The sequence below is a fragment of the Argopecten irradians genome, chromosome 6 (genome assembly GCF_041381155.1).
Source record: "Argopecten irradians isolate NY chromosome 6, Ai_NY, whole genome shotgun sequence".
Classification (NCBI taxonomy): domain Eukaryota; kingdom Metazoa; phylum Mollusca; class Bivalvia; order Pectinida; family Pectinidae; genus Argopecten; species Argopecten irradians.
In genome coordinates, this window is record NC_091139.1 from 7,900,916 (window position 1) to 7,920,880 (window position 19,965).

Consider the following 19,965-nt stretch of genomic DNA (forward strand, 5'->3'; position numbering starts at 1 on the left):
TGCAACACATCATTTATACATTAGCTAACATGATACTTGACCTTATGAACTTCCTGGTTGCCGAGCAAAAATGATCATGCCAAACTGCACTCTATGAGACATGGATACCAAACTCGTTTTTGTTCTCTGGTCATTACTGTCGATTTCAGCAGTGGTCAAGTCGTCAGGTTAGTGAAACGCTTTAATTACATTAAATATCTTATATTCAGTTAGCGCGAAATGCTAACATATTGTAATCTGCGTAGTAGATATTACATAACGCGACAGGATATGCCTGTGTAATGAATGTTTTTGTCAATTTCTGTGGTATGTATGTTAGTATCTGTGATCCTATACTACACGTCTAAAGCTATAATAAGTGTAGATTTCGACATAGTAAGTGTGTATAGTTTAGTCTTAGGCTCCAGTGGACCAGATGCTATTCTTGACTTAGAATATCCCAGGAGGTGGCATTATATAGGTTTCACAGTCAGTTACAAAATGACCACTATAAAGCCATAGACACCAGATAATTGATAATTTTATAATTACATAACGATTAAGGTTGATATTTGATATAGATTACATGCTTAAATTAAGTCAATTTCTTAGCCAATTTTTATGCTTTTCAACACATATCAAGAACAACACAACAACTAAATGAAATTGAAATGACCACCCCAGAACGGATGACATTTGAATTAAGATATGAAGTGATTATCACCAATGCAACGTAGTTGGAACAATACACTATTCGCAATTACAAATCAATATTTAAAAAGAAAACAATTAAAACTGATTAATGGGGTTGACTCAACAATCGCCACAAAGACATACAGGGTATACAATATCGTGAAGGTCTTCCACACACAAGACTTAAAAAAATGATAAGAATTTCATAAATAAAATATGCATCTTTACATATAGTCAGAAAAATCATGATCAACTTGTAAACTGGCTCTAGCAAGCTAAAGATAAGTGGTTTATATAAAAATCCGGAAGGAGACCCATACTCGAGATTTAACGGAAATCTGTACATGGAGATATAAAATTGTCAATGTAATTAGATTGTAGAGGAAAGATACACTGAACGAAAAGTTGTGACTTACAGTATATTTAACTACCACTAAACATATACAACTGAGAACTAAAAAATACAAAAACTAGGCATGTTGACACTTAATATACTAATATAAAAATGATCATGATAAAGATATATACACATAAACAGATATACTATATAGCTAGTGATGACGAAAAGCATTCATAATTATATAAACCAACAGTACTGTTCAAGAGCAATAGGTGAACAAGCAAATCAAATAATCAATACAGTAAGCACATTCCTGACATGCACATGCATGAAGAACTTTATCAAAGTAATTTCTAGCAACAGGGGCAATATCTAATATTAAAAATAATGGGCCAATTTAACAGCCCCTATATTTAAAATGATTTTTTAGAGGTTGCACTGCTGAAAAAGAGCAGGGTCATGACTAAATGAAATTAAGTGGCGTTACATACTATGTATTTTAAATGAAGCAAATTGTTATTTACTTGGTTTCGCTCGAATCGAGACACTTCATTGATGAAGAGGAAAAGATTCATTTACTAAACCGAAAGAGTGTGTATTCCTTTTACTGTCGTGATAAAAATATTAGCCCATTCGCAAGCAGGACTAGTAATTCTATTCAGTGTGAAGTATCACTGGAACAATATAATGATGCAAAAATAATAATTACCAACAATGCATATCTTTGACATGAGCCAAGAAAAAGACGACACCGCCATGCGAAATATTCGATATAGAATATATTCAATATGGGACGTAAACGCGCCCCATATGATATGATTTAGAGATATTGCTCCATACAAGCATGGTAAACATAAAAACCCCCAAATACAAACAAATATTAACCAACTGTTAATTTAAACGGTAATAAAACATTTGTTCTTTTTACAGTTAATATTGCCACTGGTGACATTGTAACAAGTCAAAGTTCTAACTATAACGACAAATGGGTCAGTTCTAAAGCCGTGGACGGTTGTACAAGACAGATCATGACCCATGGCTGTTGTTCACACACTGGTTTGGGACAGACTGAGGCCTGGTGGCAGGTAGATCTACGGCGACAGTCCATCATAGAAAGGGTGGAAATCATATACAGGGGTAAGTCTTCAAATTGATATTGTTGATATAACTGATCATAGCCTCTGTCAGCACAGGCGATAACAAGTCGTAAATTTCAAATCATTTTGACCGTTTTTCTTTTGTTTTTCCTTTATCCATTTTAGATTTCAACCGAAAGTAAAAAAAGAGGAAAAAATAATGAATATGATAATCATGTAAGTTCAACTGCCTAGACGTATCTCATCGTCAAGAGAAAACTTGCCAAATAGATTTTTCAATTCATTTATTCAGTTAACAAAACCATGCTTTCATTTCACATTAATCATTCATTGGTGTTACGATTTCACATATCTGCTTCAAGTCTTGATCGAATGCTCCGTAATCAAACCACCAAAATGACTTTTCACTTATTGTGATATTATTGTCTTTGGATACATTGCGCTTTTAGACGCCGTGTCCCCGTCAGCTCATGCACGTGTTTTCAACACTTTCTCCCGACTCAATGCTAGTGAATAAATATATCTTATCACATGTTTGTTTGGCTTTCTCAAACTAAAACTTGTTTACAGATTTTTTAACAATTGTAATGTTTGTTAATTGTTATGGAACATTTGTAAAATTGTGGCGATAACATAATTATAAGTAACAATTGCATAAAGGCAAAAAAAGGCAAATACGAAGATAAATAAAAAGGAAAACATAAAGGCAAACATAAACCAAACAAAGGCAAACATAAAGATAAACATAAAGGATGTAAATATAAATATAAACATGAAGGCAAACATAAAGGCAAACATAAAGGTACACATAAAGGCAAACATAAATATGAACACAAAGGAAAACACAAAGGTAAACATAAAGGTGAACATAAATATAAACATAAAGGTAAACATAAAGGTAAACATAAATATAAACATAAAGGTAAACATAAAGGTAAACATAAAGGTAAACATAAAGGTAAACATAAAGGCAAACATAAAGGTAAACATAAAGGCAAACATAAATATAAACATAAAGGTAAACATAAAGGTAAACATAAAGGTAAACATAAAGGTAAACATAAAGGTAAACATAAAAGGCAAACATAAAGGTAAACATAAAGGTAAACATAAAGGTAAACATAAAGGTAAACATAAAGGTAAAAATAAAGGCAAACATAATATAAACATAAAGGTAAACATAAAGGTAAAAATAAAGGCAAACATAAAGGTAAACTTAAAGGTTAACATAAAGGTAAACATAAAGGCAAACATAAAGGTAAATTAAAGGTAAACATAAAGGTATATATAAAATATAAAACATAAAGGTTAACATAAATATAAACATAAAGGTAAACATGAAGGCAAACATAAATATAAACATAAAGGTAAACATAAAGGTAAAAATAAAGGCAAACATAAAGGTAAACTTAAAGGTAAACATAAAGGTAAACATAAAAAACATAAAGGTAAACATAAAGGTAAACATAAAGGTAAAATAAAGGTAAATAAAGTAAATAAAGGTAAATAAAGGAAACATAAAGGTAAACATAAAGGTAAACATAAAGGTATAAAGAAACATAAAGGTAAACATAAATGTAAACATAAAGGTAAAAATAAAGGCAAACATAAAGGTAAACATAAAGGCAAACATAAAGGTAAACATAAAGGTAAACATAAAGGTAAACATAAAGGTAAACATAAAGGTAAAAATAAAGGCAAACATAAATATAAACATAAAGGTAAACATAAAGGTAAAAATAAAGGCAAACATAAAGGTAAACTTAAAGGTAAACATAAAGGTAAACATAAAGGTAAACATAAAGGTAAACATAAAGGTAAACATAAAGGTAAACATAAAGGTAAAACATAAAGGTAAACATAAAGGTAAAATAAAGGTAAACATAAAGGTAAACATAAAGGTAAAATAAAGGCAAACATAAATATAAACATAAAGGTAAACATAAAGGTAAAATAAATGCAAAAATAAAGGTAAACATAAAGGTAAACATAAAGGTAAACATAAAGGCAAACATAAAGGTAAACTTAAAGGTAAACATAAAGGTAAATATAAATATAAACATAAAGGTAAACATAAAGGTAAACATAAAGGTAAACATAAATATAAACATAAAGGTAAACATAAAGGTAAACATAAAGGTAAACATAAAGGTAAACATAAAGGTAAACATAAAGGTAAACATAAAGGTAAACATAAAGAAAATAAAGGAAACATAAAGGTAAACATAAAGGTAAACATAAAGGTAAACATAAAGGTAAAATAAAGGAAACATAAAGGCAAACATAAAGTAAACATAAAGGTAAACATAAAGGTAAACATAAAGGTAAACATAAATAAACATAAATATAAACATAAAGGTAAACATAAAATAAACATAAAGGTAAACATAAAGGTAAACATAAAGTAAACATAAAGGTAAACATAAAGGTAAACATAAAGGTAAACATAAAGGTAAACATAAAGGTAAACATAAATATAAACATAAAGGTAAACATAAAGGTAAACATAAAGGCAAACATAAATATAAACATAAAGGTAAACATAAAGGTAAACATAAAGGTAAACATAAAGGTAAACATAAAGGTAAACATAAAGGTAAACATAAAGGTAAACATAAAGGTAAAATAAATATAAACATAAACATAAGGTAAAACATAAAGGTAAACATAAAGGTAAACATAAAGGTAAACATAAAGGTAAACATAAAGGTAAACATAAAGGTAAACATAAAGGTAAACATAAAGGTAAACATAAAGGTAAACATAAAGGTAAACATAAAGGTAAACATAAAGGTAAACATAAAGGTAAATAAACATAAAGGTAAACATAAAGTAAACATAAAGGTAAACATAAAGGTAAACATAAAGGTAAACATAAAGGTAAACATAAAGGTAAAACATAAAGGTAAACATAAAGGTAAAACATAAAGGTAAACATAAAGGTAAACATAAAGGTAAACATAAAGGTAAACATAAAGGTAAACATAAAGGTAAACATAAAGGTAAACATAAAGGTAAACATAAAGGTAAACATAAAGGTAAACATAAAGGTAAACATAAATATAAACATAAAGGTAAACATAAAGGTAAAACATAAAGGTAAACATAAAGGTAAACATAAAGGTAAACATAAAGGTAAACATAAAGGTAAACATAAAGGTAAACATAAAGGTAAACATAAAGGTAAACATAAAGGTAAACATAAAGGTAAACATAAAAGGTAAACATAAAGGTAAACATAAAGGTAAACATAAAGGTAAACATAAAGGTAAACATAAAGGTAAACATAAAGGTAAACATAAAGGTAAACAATAAAATAAAGGTAAACATAAAGGTAAACATAAAGGTAAAATAAAGGTAAACTAAAGGTAAACATAAAGGTAAACATAAAGGTAAACATAAAGGTAAACATAAAGGTAAACATAAAGGTAAACATAAAGGTAAACATAAATAAACATAAAGGTAAACATAAAGGTAAACATATAAAGGTAAACATAAAGGCAAACATAAAGGTAAACATAAAGGTAAACATAAAGGTAAACATAAAGGTAAACATAAATATAAACATAAAGGTAAACATAAAGGTAAACATAAAGGCAAACATAAAGGTAAACATAAAGGTAAACATAAAGGTAAAACATAAAGGTAAACATAAAGGCAAACATAAATATAAACATAAAGGTAAACATAAAGGTAAACATAAAGGTAAACATAAAGGTAAACATAAAGGTAAACATAAAGGTAAACATAAAGGTAAACATAAAGGTAAACATAAAGGTAAACATAAAGGTAAACATAAAGGTAAACATAAAGGTAAACATAAAGGTAAACATAAAGTAAAACATAAAAGGTAAACATAAAGGTAAACATAAAGGTAAACATAAAGGTAAACATAAAGGCAAACATAAAGGTAAACATAAAGGTAAACATAAATATAAACATAAAGGTAAATATAAAGGCAAACATAAAGGTAAACATAAAGGTAAACATAAAGGTAAACATAAAGGTAAACATAAATATAAACATAAAGGTAAACATAAAGGTAAACATAAAGGTAAACATAAAGGTAAACATAAAGGTAAACATAAAGGTAAACATAAAGGTAAACATAAAGGTAAAATAAAGGAAACATAAAGGTAAAATAAAGGTAAACATAAAGGTAAACATAAAGGTAAACATAAAGGTAAACATAAAGGTAAACATAAAGGTAAACATAAAGGTAAAACATAATAATATAAACATAAAGGTAAACATAAAGGTAAACATAAAGGTAAACATAAAGGTAAACATAAAGGTAAACATAAAAGTAAACATAAAGGTAAACATAAAGGTAAACATAAAGGTAAACATAAAGGTAAACATAAAGGTAAACATAAAGGCAAACATAAAGGTAAACATAAAGGTAAACATAAAGGTAAACATAAAGGTAAACATAAAGGTAAACATAAAGGTAAACATAAAGGTAAACATAAAGGTAAACATAAAGGTAAACATAAAGGTAAATATAAATATAAACATAAAGGTAAACATAAATATAAACATAAAGGTAAACATAAAGGTAAACATAAATATAAACATAAAGGTAAACATAAAGGTAAACATAAAGGTAAACATAAAGGTAAACATAAAGGTAAACATAAAGGTAAACATAAAGGTAAACATAAAGGTAAACATAAAGGTAAACATAAAGGTAAACATAAAGGTAAACATAAAGGTAAACATAAAGGTAAACATAAAGGTAAACATAAAGGTAAACATAAAGGTAAACATAAAGGTAAACATAAAGGTAAACATAAAGGTAAACATAAAGGTAAACATAAATATAAACATAAAGGTAAACATAAAGGTAAACATAAAGGTAAACATAAAGGTAAACATAAAGGTAAACATAAAGGTAAACATAAAGGTAAACATAAAGGTAAACATAAAGGTAAACATAAAGGTAAACATAAAGGTAAACATAAAGGTAAACATAAAGGTAAACATAAATATAAACATAAAGGTAAAATAAAGGTAAAACATAAAAGGTAAACATAAAGGTAAACATAAAGGTAAACATAAATAAAAAACATAAAGGTAAACATAAAGGTAAACATAAAAGTAAACATAAAGGTAAACATAATATAAACATAAAGGTAAACATAAAGGTAAACATAAAAGTAAACATAAAGGTAAACATAAAGGTAAACATAAAGGTAAACATAAAGGAAACATAATAAACATAAAGGTAAACATAAAGGTAAAACATAAAGGTAAACATAAATATAAACATAAAGGTAAATATAAAGGTAAACATAAAGGTAAACATAAATATAAACATAAAGGTAAATATAAAGGTAAACACAAAGGTAAACATAAATATAAACATAAAGGTAAACATAAAGGTAAACATAAAGGTAAACATAAAGGTAAACATAAAGGTAAACATAAAGGTAAACATAAAGGTAAACATAAAGGTAAACATAAAGGTAAACATAAAGGTAAACATAAATATAAACATAAAGGTAAATATAAAGGTAAACATAAAGGTAAACAGAAAGATACACATTAAGGTTAACATGAAGGAGGGAAACATCAAGGCAAACATGAAGGTAAACATAAAGGAGGGAAACATAAAGGTAAATATAAAGGCAAACATAAAAAAGATCAATATAAATATAAATATAAACATAAATATAAACATAAAGGCAAATATAAATGTAAAGGCAGACATAAAAGAGGGAAACAAAGGTATACATACAGCCTAATCTAAAAATACATAAAGGTACACATAAAGGCAGATATAAAGGTATACATAAGGTAAAACTGAAGCCTAACATAAAGGTAAATATAAAAGGTAAACATAAAGGTAAACATGAAGGCTAACATAAAGTTAAACACAAAACTTCACATAAAGGTTAAACATAAAGGTAAACATGAAAGCTAATATAAAGATAAACATGAAGGTTAACATAAAGGTAAGCATGAAGGCTAACATAAAGGCAAATATAAAAGAAAACAAAAAGGTAAACATAAATATAAATATAAAGATAAAAATAAAGATAAACATAAAGGTAAACAAACATAAACTTTGAGGCAATCAGCTGAAATAATAGGATCAAATGATTTAGTATAGTTAAGACCGTTAGATTCCAAATTAGAATATATTTACGGAAACAAAATGGATTAAAATGATTTAGGTTAAGTACCGATTTTTCCTATTAATAGACGAACGCGCACTTGCTCGATTGGCTGGCTTTGAGATCTATCTCTCTGACACATCTGACTGGAGATCTGGAAAGCGGTGTTACCAGGACAACACTGCTTCGCTAGAATTAATGACCGCCATACAGAACGCTACGTGCGTAGGTGTCGGACAGTATGTTACTATCTACAATGACCGACGGGTGAAGGCCAAATCCTGGTACTGGAATGAGGCTTATTTTGAACTGTGTGAAGTGTATGTTTTCGGTAAGCAAATACAAATGTTAAGATGAATTTAAAACATATTATTAAATATCATATGAACATCGAAAAAATGTAACTGTACTATAACACATAATGTGAAAAATACCGACAGGGAGGATACCATCAAATCATTCGGGTACATGCAAAAATATGTCAGGTACTGTAGTCCTTGTATAAGAGTATTCAGAAAAAAAGGCCCAAAGGTTCCTGTACCAATAATATTAATGCATTAGAACGTTTTCTCAGCTTTTTGAACTTTTTGTAAATGTGTAATACAAATTCCAAGATGTCTCAATTTTATTAATAGTTAATTATCTTAGTAATTCAATTAAGAAATCTATCGGAAAGAACAGTAAACAGTTCTTTAATACCCGTGAGCCAGTGTTAGCAAAAACTATTTCGTTTCAATCTCAATAGACCTGATTGGAATAAGAAATTTTATCTTACGATATAAGATGATATCTATCATATGTGCAATAGTTACCTGTTTATGTATTGTCTAAATACTCAATCACATAATGCATTTAAGGCTGTAATCTCGGGAAGTTTGGAAATGGACATTGCAATGACGACTGCCTCAACTGTCTTAATAATGTATGTCAGCCAACATCCGGGGCATGTGGTAAGTATGTTTGTCTCAAATATGTTAAGCTTGAGTCTGACACTGTCCACAGTAAAATAACATTTGCATAACTAGTAGCTAATACCACTTTGGCCGTAGGCACTTGGGTCTGATAATGAAACAGAGGGATTTCCCTTAAATCGCTTCAAGTCTTTATGTGTTAGTTTGTGGATTCAAAATTTGGAAAGAAATTTGTAATCTCTAACCTATTTTACTTATTTAGTTTTGTTTTAAATGTACCAACTGGATGTTCCAATTTTTGAAAATATGATATGGTTCTAGAATCAGAAAATTATAACATTTTTGATACTTTTCAATTTCTTTATCTGTAAACTATATGTTAGATACTGATGAAGATTTGTTTTGTGTACATGTATCTAAATGAAAAAGTTAAAAAAAATATACACATGTATACCGGTATATGGTCCGATATGTAAAAAAGTAATTCACTTAAAACTTTCATTTAACTTCCGTAACTTATAAGCGCACCCTTCAAACAAATTCATCGTATAGTTTCCACGGCTAAAATGACAATTTCCTTGTTTGTCTTATCAGGACGTGGTACTTATTAGAAGTCAACTTCATTTTTGTTTGTGATTTAGTTTTTTTGTTATTTGTTTTATTTACTTGACCTTTATCACTCTGTCAATTTATTGGATTTAAGTAAAAGACAATTTTATTATATAGAATATTTTTTCAAAATATTTCGTTCTGAAACTCTAAATTCATCAGTGTTTATCCAATCTTATCTTGCATTTTACAATAATTGGAAAACATTCTCGAATTGATACATGATATCCTAAATGATGATGTTTCGTAGACTTTGTACTCCTAAACAAAACACTATAATCTAAATAACTGTGATTTCAAGTTATGAATATGATTTTTATCTCATCGATTAGATAATAATAATACGTATAACACATCCTTATATTTTTACGTATTTTCCAGAATGTGATGACGGTTTCTCTGGTGACCATTGTGACCAGATCTGTCCATTATATTGTAAAAACAATGTTTGTAAGATGTCCAATGGTCAGTGCGTAGGTATGACAAGATTATTGTACTGTAACCTACTTATTAAGCAAATCTGATTTAATTTTTCATTAAGTTCGTTTTTGTCCGAAATAATGAAATGCCAGCATTTTCAAGAAACGCCTCTTTGTTTATAATAGGATAAGAGGGGAAATATGTGTTACCTTTATGAAACAGTTCCACCATTATAGTATCCTGTGTTGTATCATTGGAATGAAAGGTCGATGTTTCTTTCTCTGATGTTAGCATTTTTTCACATTAATTGTGCCATATTGTACCGTCTGATGGCGGAATCGTTTGAGAAACGAATAGGGATGTAATGAGGGATACTACCGGAAAATAGTGTGCTCGAGGCGAGCTACTGATCACTGTCCTGACAAACCACTTCGTAATGTACAGTTAAAACGCTCTAAAGAACGTTTTTGAGGTTTCTTATCGCCTGACTCCCGCCACTACAACAAAAAGCTACCTCTGCGTTGCTGATGGTCAATTTTATTAGAAAAATTGACTTGCCCCATTCATAGCCATGCATCTAAAAATGTAAAATGCATTAATTGGAGTGGTTAAAGACTCGTACATAACTTTATTCAACTAGTGTAGGTTTGGTTTCGGCCTAAGAAATCTGCCCTTGCGGTTAGGTATTGATTATGACGTCATGTGTTTGCGAGCGGAGCGTCATAATTTTCAGAGAAAGTACTAGGAGTACGCTCACAAAATAATGACGTAACAATCGATACCTACCTCAGGGGAGCTAACTCTGTAATATGCACAGACTGAATATCATATCATAATTCCAATGCCGCCCCACCCCCTTTTTTAACAAATTTATCTTTTTAAGTTAAGGATCAAAGGGCAAAATTGACAGTTTCCCGTGTATAAGAACAGAAAAAAATAATAGAAATTTACTTGATATTATTCATTAAATGTTTTTCTTGTGAATATTTATATATATATGTACACTTGTTAACCTCAGAATGTGACGTCGGCTTCTTTGGGAACCACTGTGACCAGCTATGTCCCGGAAACTGTGAGAACCACACGTGTAACAAGGACAGTGTGTACAGGCAATTAAAAAATAAAACCTTGTAGATAGAATTCTTTGCGTCATAAAATTGGCCTTTTTACATACACCATCATTTCGTAATGTTAGTTCACGTCACTTGTTTAATGCAACCTGGAATTATTCTTATTTAAAAAGATCCGCCTGATAGCCAGTGAATTTCTTTGTTATATTTTGTCACCTCTTTCATGCGACCTTGAGTCCAGGAAATCCGTCGTGACGTCACGTCAGTAACATTATATTGCATAAGAAGTAGAGGACGACGTGATAAGGAAACGCTCTCCTTTTGATTTTTGTAACATATTCCGATGTTTATTATATCGAAATGCAGGTAATTGTAGTCATTAACAAAGCTGATTGTGTTCATTTGTCTATTATTTCATAAATCTATTCTTGAAAATTTAACTATTGCTTGTGGTAAATATGAAAAAAAACTTGTCTCATAAAACTCATGAAACATATCAAAATAGCTCTCATATAGGGTACTATCATAATAATGCCATATGAAGGGTGCTTTGATGAATAACAGTCATATTCCATCGAGTATGGTGGAAACGTTGGTACTTTTACGGGAAACAAGGGGTATTCTCATGATTGAAATCACGTTAATTTAGGGGAGAGGGCTTCATTTAAGTTGGGAAGATTGAGCCTTATTTTTTTCCTGTAAATGTGCAGCCTTTTTTAGTGCTAATAAATGTGATAAAACGACGGGGAACTGTCTGTTTTATTTAAGCATTGATGTCTCTATTTTTTAATTTTATCGGTGTATGAAAAAAAATTGTTTGCAAACTGTGTAAATCCGCGTAGCGGATTCTCACGAAAGTTTGCAAACAGTTTTTTTTTCATACCCCGATAAAATTAAAAAATAGTGACATCAATATTTATAATTAATTTTATACTCTATTTGATCAAATGAAGTATGTTTAAATATAACATTACAGTGGTTTTTCAATGTCTCTATTGTGACGTGACGATAACGTCGGGGTTTCACGCAATTTTCGGATTTTTTTTTCATAGTGGTATGCAAAAAAAATATTGGCCAATCAGAAAGCCAGATTTGGTATGAAAACAAAGAAAAATTAATTATTAAAATATGTTTGTCTTTTTTCTTTCATAGAATGCATTTCTGGCTTTTACGGTAATGTCTGCAATCAGGCATGTCCAGATAATTGTGGAAATAACGTTTGTAGTATGCAAGATGGCCAGTGCCTGAGTAAGACCTTTTTTATATTCATATATTAGTTTTGCCCATGTATAAGTGTTTATTGACCCTAGCACAACTCTAATTGTATTTCTAATATTTATCTCTTTCCATTTTCTTCAATATCACCTTACGCCCAAGTCTGTGTAAATGATTCAAAAGAGTGAATCAGAGTGGCAGATCGAGATGGTTAATTAAAGTCAAGAACAGTATCATTGCCGCAATCACAATTGGCCTTCTGGAAGAACAAATCAAACTAGACTGAGACAATAACATATCGAGAAGTCAAAAGTTAATCAGTCTAATAATTTAAACTTAATAAGTCATCATTAGGTATATGGGTAGGTATGTATTGAATAGATATTAACGATGGAATAAAGGTTTTTCCATTGTATACATTTGATTTGACCTAGTCTCATTCTTGTTTACTAGTACCATTACCAGAAAGGCAAACAGGCGACACATGTTCGGTAAGTTAGGGATGTTCTCTTTTATTTACAAAGTACACTTAAATATATACTGCAGTGTAGTTGATAACGACTAAATAAAAGCATGCTTAAGCATTGTCTCTACAAAAAGATGTAAGCATACATGCATTTATAACATAGACAGAAAACGGAAACTACAATATAATTAAACAATATGGTTTTTTCTTTTTCTTTAGTACGTCGGATTTTACACGGGTTACGCTGTTTTGGGAGCTTTTCTAGGAATTTCTGTTTGTTTCAATATCTGCTTGATTGTGCTTTTTCTACGGCAGGCGTAAGTAAACAAATTTAAAGTAACATATCAGCTAAGGAAAATTAGAGGTTATTATACGACAATTTTTATATCGCACCCTTTACCAGCCCGAGACCGCAATATCATATTAAAGGCCTGAGGGCTGATATCAGGTCAAGGGCTGATAATGGATGCGATATCAAAGTTGTCATATCATAACCGTTTTATCGCATATTTTGAAAGAAAAAACGTAATCACTTTAACAATTTAAAACATTTATCAGACGTATAGAGCAGTCTATGCAATTTACAAGGATCTTCCACATGTCATAGTTTAGGCCAATTTAGTATTGAAATTGTGGGAAGCGTTTCCTTATAAGTTTTACAAATTCAAAATATCCCATTAAGGATCTATTCTTCTGAGGTTTCAGTCCCGTTGAAGTCTCGTTTCAACATAGATCAAAAATGTTATGAGATTTTCAAATATAATTTATCAGTATCTGTAGCAAGTTGCCAAATACAAATTTTGTTTAAACATTACATTTTTAGTAGATTTTTTTATACGGGGATTTTAAGAAATGGCCCATTTGGCGGCCATTTTGAAATTGTGTCTTTTTTCGCTTCAAGTAGAGCCACAGTTTTACCATTTTTTATTGAAATTGGTTTTACTTAAATCATTACTGCGCCAGCATTTTTAGCTGTATTTAGCTAATTTTTGCTGTATTTAGCTACTAGAAATATCTAGCATTAATATGTAGAACGATACACTTTTGTGACTTTATTTTTACATTTAATGGTAATTTGGGTACTTTTATTTTTTACTCTTAAATACTGAAAAATAACAAAAATTAAAAGCAAAAAAGTAAGTACACGGACCCGCAATTTTTCTTCCTGATTTAGAAAGAACAAACGTTTCCCTATTGATATGCAAAATAATAACAAAAGTTTAATAAGAACTTTTTCGATAAAAGGATAAATTTGGCAAAAATGTCTGAAAATGGTGCATTTTGTAACACAAAATTAAGGAGTAGGGGCAGCATATGTTGTTATTCTGAGAAAAAATAATAGTCTAATTGATCAAAACTGGTATATTTTTTAAAGAAGACTACTAAAAATAAATTATACAAACATTCATACATATCAAACACCTCATTAGGAAATTATGGCTTTAATCTCTATCTTATATGGTTAAAACGGCAAAATTCCCATAAAATCCAATATTTTGTCAAATAGGTATCTTTGAGTGACAAAAGCTCCAAAACGAGCACACGGACATATGTTTTTTCTTCAATTTTCTTTTATGGTATGAACTCGTTTTTCCAAAAATCTATATGAGAAAATTTTGACTTCTCAGAGGTGAACATCCTTAAATGATCGATTTTAAATACACATATTAAGCAAAATTAACAAGATCCTAGTGGAGGCTGAACATCACTTTATCAAAATTGATAATATTCAACAAATTTTGGCAAAGCGGGTTCATTTCAGAATGGTCAGTTTTTTAACGGACAGGTATCATTATATGTCAAATTAGTTCTTGCGTTGCTGACTTTATTCAAATATTATCATGAATGACGATGATTCGTTTTCGGCAATTTGGACAAAACTCTTCCGACCTGATCGATCCTACTTCTAATTAATGTGATCTTTCTTAATACGTTTATCCACTTGGTTTATACGAGCTCTTTTGAAATTAAAAAAAAAATGTATCCGCTGTCCAACTCCAATCGAAGCGGCTATACTAAAATCCGGAATGAAAAACCTGAATTACGTGACATCAGATCGGGATGATAACTCCTATCAAACTATGACTGATATGACAGCACAGATCATATTTTTTTCTTCTATGTATTTTATTCATATTATCTAATAATTGATAATCGATACATTATCGTTAATAAAACATAAAGGCGTTAAATTATCTCATTAGCACTTCCCTAGGTCATGCCGTTTGATGAAGTTCGCATTACGAAAAAAGTCAAGAAATATCTGCTCGTTAAAATTTTACTTTTTTAAAATTATTTTTATTTTGTTTCAATATCACAATTTAGGAAGAAGACCAAATCGCCTAATGAGCCACCAGGAACGTTTGGAATGCACACAATTCGTAAGTCTTAAATGTCAAGAGAAGACAAACTGGTAGTAATATTCAATCATGTACATCATCGATACTCCAGGGGTTACTATTACTGTCGTTTTATCAACCCGTAGACTATCTCATAGTAAAACTGAAGATAGTGTGGAAGACAAGATCTCTGACCAATCACAGGCCTGTAAAAACTTCCTCTGAAGACCACAGAGAGAGTAGCGAGCCAAACTTTAAAGCCACACAGTAAACATAGGTACACAATTAGTTTCATGCACATCAAAGGACTAAATCACCTGTTTGGTTCCGTTACCTTCAATTTTACTAAGAGGTAGTGCAGGGGTAGATACAGCGTCAACGATAGAAAACCCAGGAACATCGAGGATGATACATGTAGGGTTCTTTGTTTCGATAGTGCAAATGTGGAAACGTTGAAAATAAACATGGTCTTAATTTTATTAAAAATACAATTTTGTTTCCATACAATGGTTTTGATATGAATTCAATAGTATGATAATATATATCACCTGTACTTTGAAGCAGAGTCTTTACTGAAAGTGTTTACAAAAGGTTATGAGTAATTGGCAATTTGCTATTTGAGTGTAAATTTGTTAGATAAATAAGGTGAACGAACTCTAATTAACTCCCTACATACAAACAAATTATTAATTTCTAGTATATTGCTGATAATACTTAAATATTTCGTTTTACAATCGGGACAAATATTTATTAGAAATATAAAAATTCGTTTCAGCCGAGTTCTTTCTATTTCAGTTTTCGTAATCCTTTCTCCCTAGTATAATTACACATATCTTTTCAGGGGTAATGAAATGAGCTATTAAAAAATTTAAGGGGGACAAAGTAATAAACCTATTGCCCCATAAATACCTAATAATAATATATAAAATATATCTATAAGGATCCAGTGTCAATGGAAAATTACTGTTGATATTACTTCCTTGACCCACATTATAAAAGTTGTAATAAGTATTATTTGAACTTTCCTATGTAAAGAGAATGCAATTTTCGCATATTATAATAATGTGTTGATGTTATTTTATATCTTATTAGGTGACAGTTCTGAAAGCCATAATTACGAGGGATTAGATGTGACTAAAGTAGGCAACGGCAAAAACATCTACGACAGTGTCCAAGAATAAATGGAACAAGAGGTGTATGGGAAGGAAAATATCATTGAAATGTCATTTGATTAACTGAATATTCATATTATTCACAGATGTTTTATTAACCTGTTTTACTCTCATTGTACATATGATTTCAACTCCAAATATGATAATGTAGGGGAGATAAATCGTCCTTCTCCTACGTGGTAAAAGAAAGAACATTGATTTACTTAATCTAAACCCATTTCGGCAAAACGCTCCCTTTAAAGGATCCACATGTCTGCTAATAGATCATATTAGATTACTCTGTATGTCAATTAGTCATGACCTAATAGATCAAACATCTCAGAAAAGTTCATTTTAAAAGCTTGTGCAAACATTTTACAGTATTTGTTTTAAGACATGGATAATTTTCAGGATTTAACCTTATTGTCCCCAATGGTTCAGGTCTTAATAATAATACCTAGGCTAGCTAGACAAGGTTTTTCAAGCACAACATTTTATATTGTAAGCTCTTGTTTCACACAATATTTAACTTTGAAAGTTTAACATAATTAATGGAACAACCTGTATATTTACCAAAACATTTTTCATACTCATGTCCACTGTATAAAATGAAATATTTGTGCATTTCCGTGGTTTGTCGCTTTTAATGTTTTCTGTTGGTAGAAATATTGTTTTTGTGTTTAGTCACGAAATTGCGATTTCAATAATAAATAAAACGGATTTCGTTGTGTTTTATTTTCATGGTTCCACATCAGCCACAAAATCAAGGAATGTTTCTACACAAGCGAAGTGTTAGACTGTCTTACATATATACGTAGTACATATCGAATTTACGTCACAATAATTAAGTGTTATTTGTAATAGACATAATCCTTTGTCTAATTATCAGGAATGATATATGTTTATTCATGTATACACAATAAAAAGTGTGTATGTATCCTCGTTTCTTCTTTACCTTGTTTACAAATAGTAACGCTTTAGAACAAATACTAGATTAACCAACTACGGTATATGTTAAATTGAGTAATCCAGTTACTCCGGCTTCCCTTCATATTTAAACCTACCCTGGCTGTTACTTTATCAAACAAACCAAACCAAACCAATTAGTAAATAAAACCTATATTTATTGTGTCTGTTCTCGTTGTTTTTTACAATGTCGTATTTTTTATTGTAATTATTCAGGCAGATACATGTTTTGGTTTAAAATTGGTCGTTTTTTAATTTAAAATCAAAACCTAAATTACAAATATATATGTAATAAATTGGTTTTTAGATACATCTGTAACATGGTTTTATATTTGTTTTCTTAATATTCTATCAGTAATGATGATCTGTATATGTATACAGGATATTGAATATCCGAGTTTCTATTATAATTTGATAAATTTGACTCACTATTTACCTCTCCTGTGTGATATAACATATGTCAAAGAATATTTCATTGAAATCATTTTCCAGAAATCTTATTACGAACACATGTTGACTTTACGGTAAAACTGCATTCATCTATTTATCGGTAATTAGAATAAAACCGGTGACTTTATCTTCGCAGGCCAATCTTTATTGGCATCGCCAATATCTCGATGTGACATATACCGTATTGCCGGTTATTTTCGCGGACTAAAATTTTCGCGATTTGATAAAAAACGAGAAAATCATATGTTACTGATTTCAAATTTCCGCGAAATGGATTTTAAAGGTAGATATCCTACAACCATTTTTGACGACTTTTAGGACCAAAGTTATTTTCGCGATGTTAGCAATGTGCTGCAAAATCGCTGAAATATCCCTGCGAAAATAACCGACAATACGGTATTACTGCGTAATATTGTATTTAGCAGAAACATTATATCGAGAGGAAAAAAATCTTATTCATTCTCATTTTGCCAAGATTAATCAAGAACATTCAACATAAAAACAATGAGTAGTAATAAACGTTATGACATTTACATTTATTTGCTATTTAGATATTATTATCTTCATTATGTTATAACTGAAAACTTTTCATATTGATCGATTTAACCTGTTGCATCAAAACAAAGAATCATGGATTTCCAAATACAATATACTAATATTATAATGCTAATCTTCACCCTGTCCAAAAGTACTTTTCTTTTGTAATTTATACAATTGTAAATAAATGAACATAATCATGTAATGTATTTTTTATATATATGTATAATAGTGTAAAATACGTTATTTTCATTTTTAAATAATCTATTTGCAATTTCATTTCGTTATAAGTTGCGATTGATATTTGTGTTGCGTTGCTAAATTCGTTAACATTGAACATGTTTTTACTTGATTGTTTTATTCCTAATGATATATTATAAAGTTATCAACCCTTACGGATAGGTTTTGATTGTGACGTCATGTGTTTGCGAGCTTAACGTTATAATTTGTAGAGAAAATTTAATGTCACCACTTACCGCAGATTATTTCAGATGGAATTCGCTTACTGCCAGTTGCGTGTTGTTATTTAGTTTCATTAATCTCACTCATAATATCAATGTGCAAATGTTTGTTTGTTGTCAATATGCGACATAAAATAAAATATTTCATTGTAACAATTTTGATTATTAAGTGTTTTTATTTTTCAAATACACAATGCCAGCTTTTCAATTTCTACTTATTCCTACTGGATAAATTTGAACTTTTGTTTTTTATTTTACATAATGAAATGTTTTGCCATCAGTCTTGCCCGTTTATAACAAAAACCTTTAAGAAGCGATAATCATATCTTCAGGTTAACGCCAAATGGCAATCTTGCAAGTACACGTACTGTTATCGTAATCATGGTTCCTTCTCTTTCATCGTATTTGAAGGCCGCGGTGGCCGAGTGGTTAAAATGTCGCGACATATTACAACAAGCCCTCAACCTCTGGGTCGCGAGTTCGAATGCCATGTGGGGCGGTTGCCAGGTACTGACCGCCGGTCGGTGGTTTTTTTCTCCGGGTACTACGGATTTCCTCCACCCACAAACCAGGCACGTCCTTAAATGACCCTGGTTGTTAATAGGACGTTAAACTAGTAAATCAAACTTTCATCGAAAGTTGATCGTGATCATTCCTAATAATCTTTAGACCCTTAGTTTGCAAGTCATGATAACTTCGTGTGTGGTCATAGTATAAGTGTGTTTTCTAGGTAATTAAGTAATTCAGAATGATGTATGATATTACTTTCTTAGTCTAGTTTTATAATAGGTTTTCCGTATTATCTCCATCTGATAATAGCGCCACCCTCGCATATCATCTACTGAACGCTCAGAACGGATTCCTGGCCTACACGATTCCTCCTTTAATCAAACACCATCCGATAATTCCGCCATCCTCGCACACGATCTATTAAACGCCCAGAACGGATTCCTGGCCTACATGATTCCTCTTTTAACCAAACACCATCTGATGCAACCGCCATCCTCGCATACCATCTACTGAACGTTCAGAACCGATTCCTAGCATACACTTTTCCTCTCTTAACCAAACATCATCCGATAATACCGCCATCCCCGCATACCTTCAATTTAACCCCAAGAACGGATTCCTGGCCTACAAGA

The 19,965-nt window shown here is 30.2% G+C and overlaps 1 protein-coding gene across 1 annotated transcript; it reads left to right on the forward strand.

The window, feature by feature from the left end:
* Nucleotides 1–12: 12 nt before the first annotated feature.
* On the forward strand, nt 13–18,981 carry LOC138324871 (uncharacterized). The gene is made up of 10 exons (XM_069270088.1): nt 13–167; nt 1,943–2,149; nt 8,317–8,559; nt 9,086–9,178; nt 10,130–10,225; nt 12,391–12,486; nt 12,907–12,944; nt 13,139–13,236; nt 15,245–15,300; nt 16,351–18,981. The coding sequence occupies exons 1-10, from the start codon at nt 101–103 to the stop codon at nt 16,437–16,439; spliced, it is 1,083 nt and encodes a 360-aa protein (XP_069126189.1). The 5' UTR covers nt 13–100; the 3' UTR covers nt 16,440–18,981.
* The last annotated feature ends 984 nt before the right edge of the window (nt 18,982–19,965 follow it).

Excerpts from the sequence above, each read along its gene's own strand:
- LOC138324871 (XM_069270088.1), top strand. The coding sequence starts at position 101 with ATGGATACCAAACTCGTTTTTGTTCTCTGGTCATTACTGTCGATTTCA. Across the intron at positions 2,150-8,316 it reads GGTGGAAATCATATACAGGG|ACGAACGCGCACTTGCTCGA; the intron begins GTAAGTCTTCAA and ends TCCTATTAATAG. Across the intron at positions 9,179-10,129 it reads GCCAACATCCGGGGCATGTG|AATGTGATGACGGTTTCTCT; the intron begins GTAAGTATGTTT and ends CGTATTTTCCAG.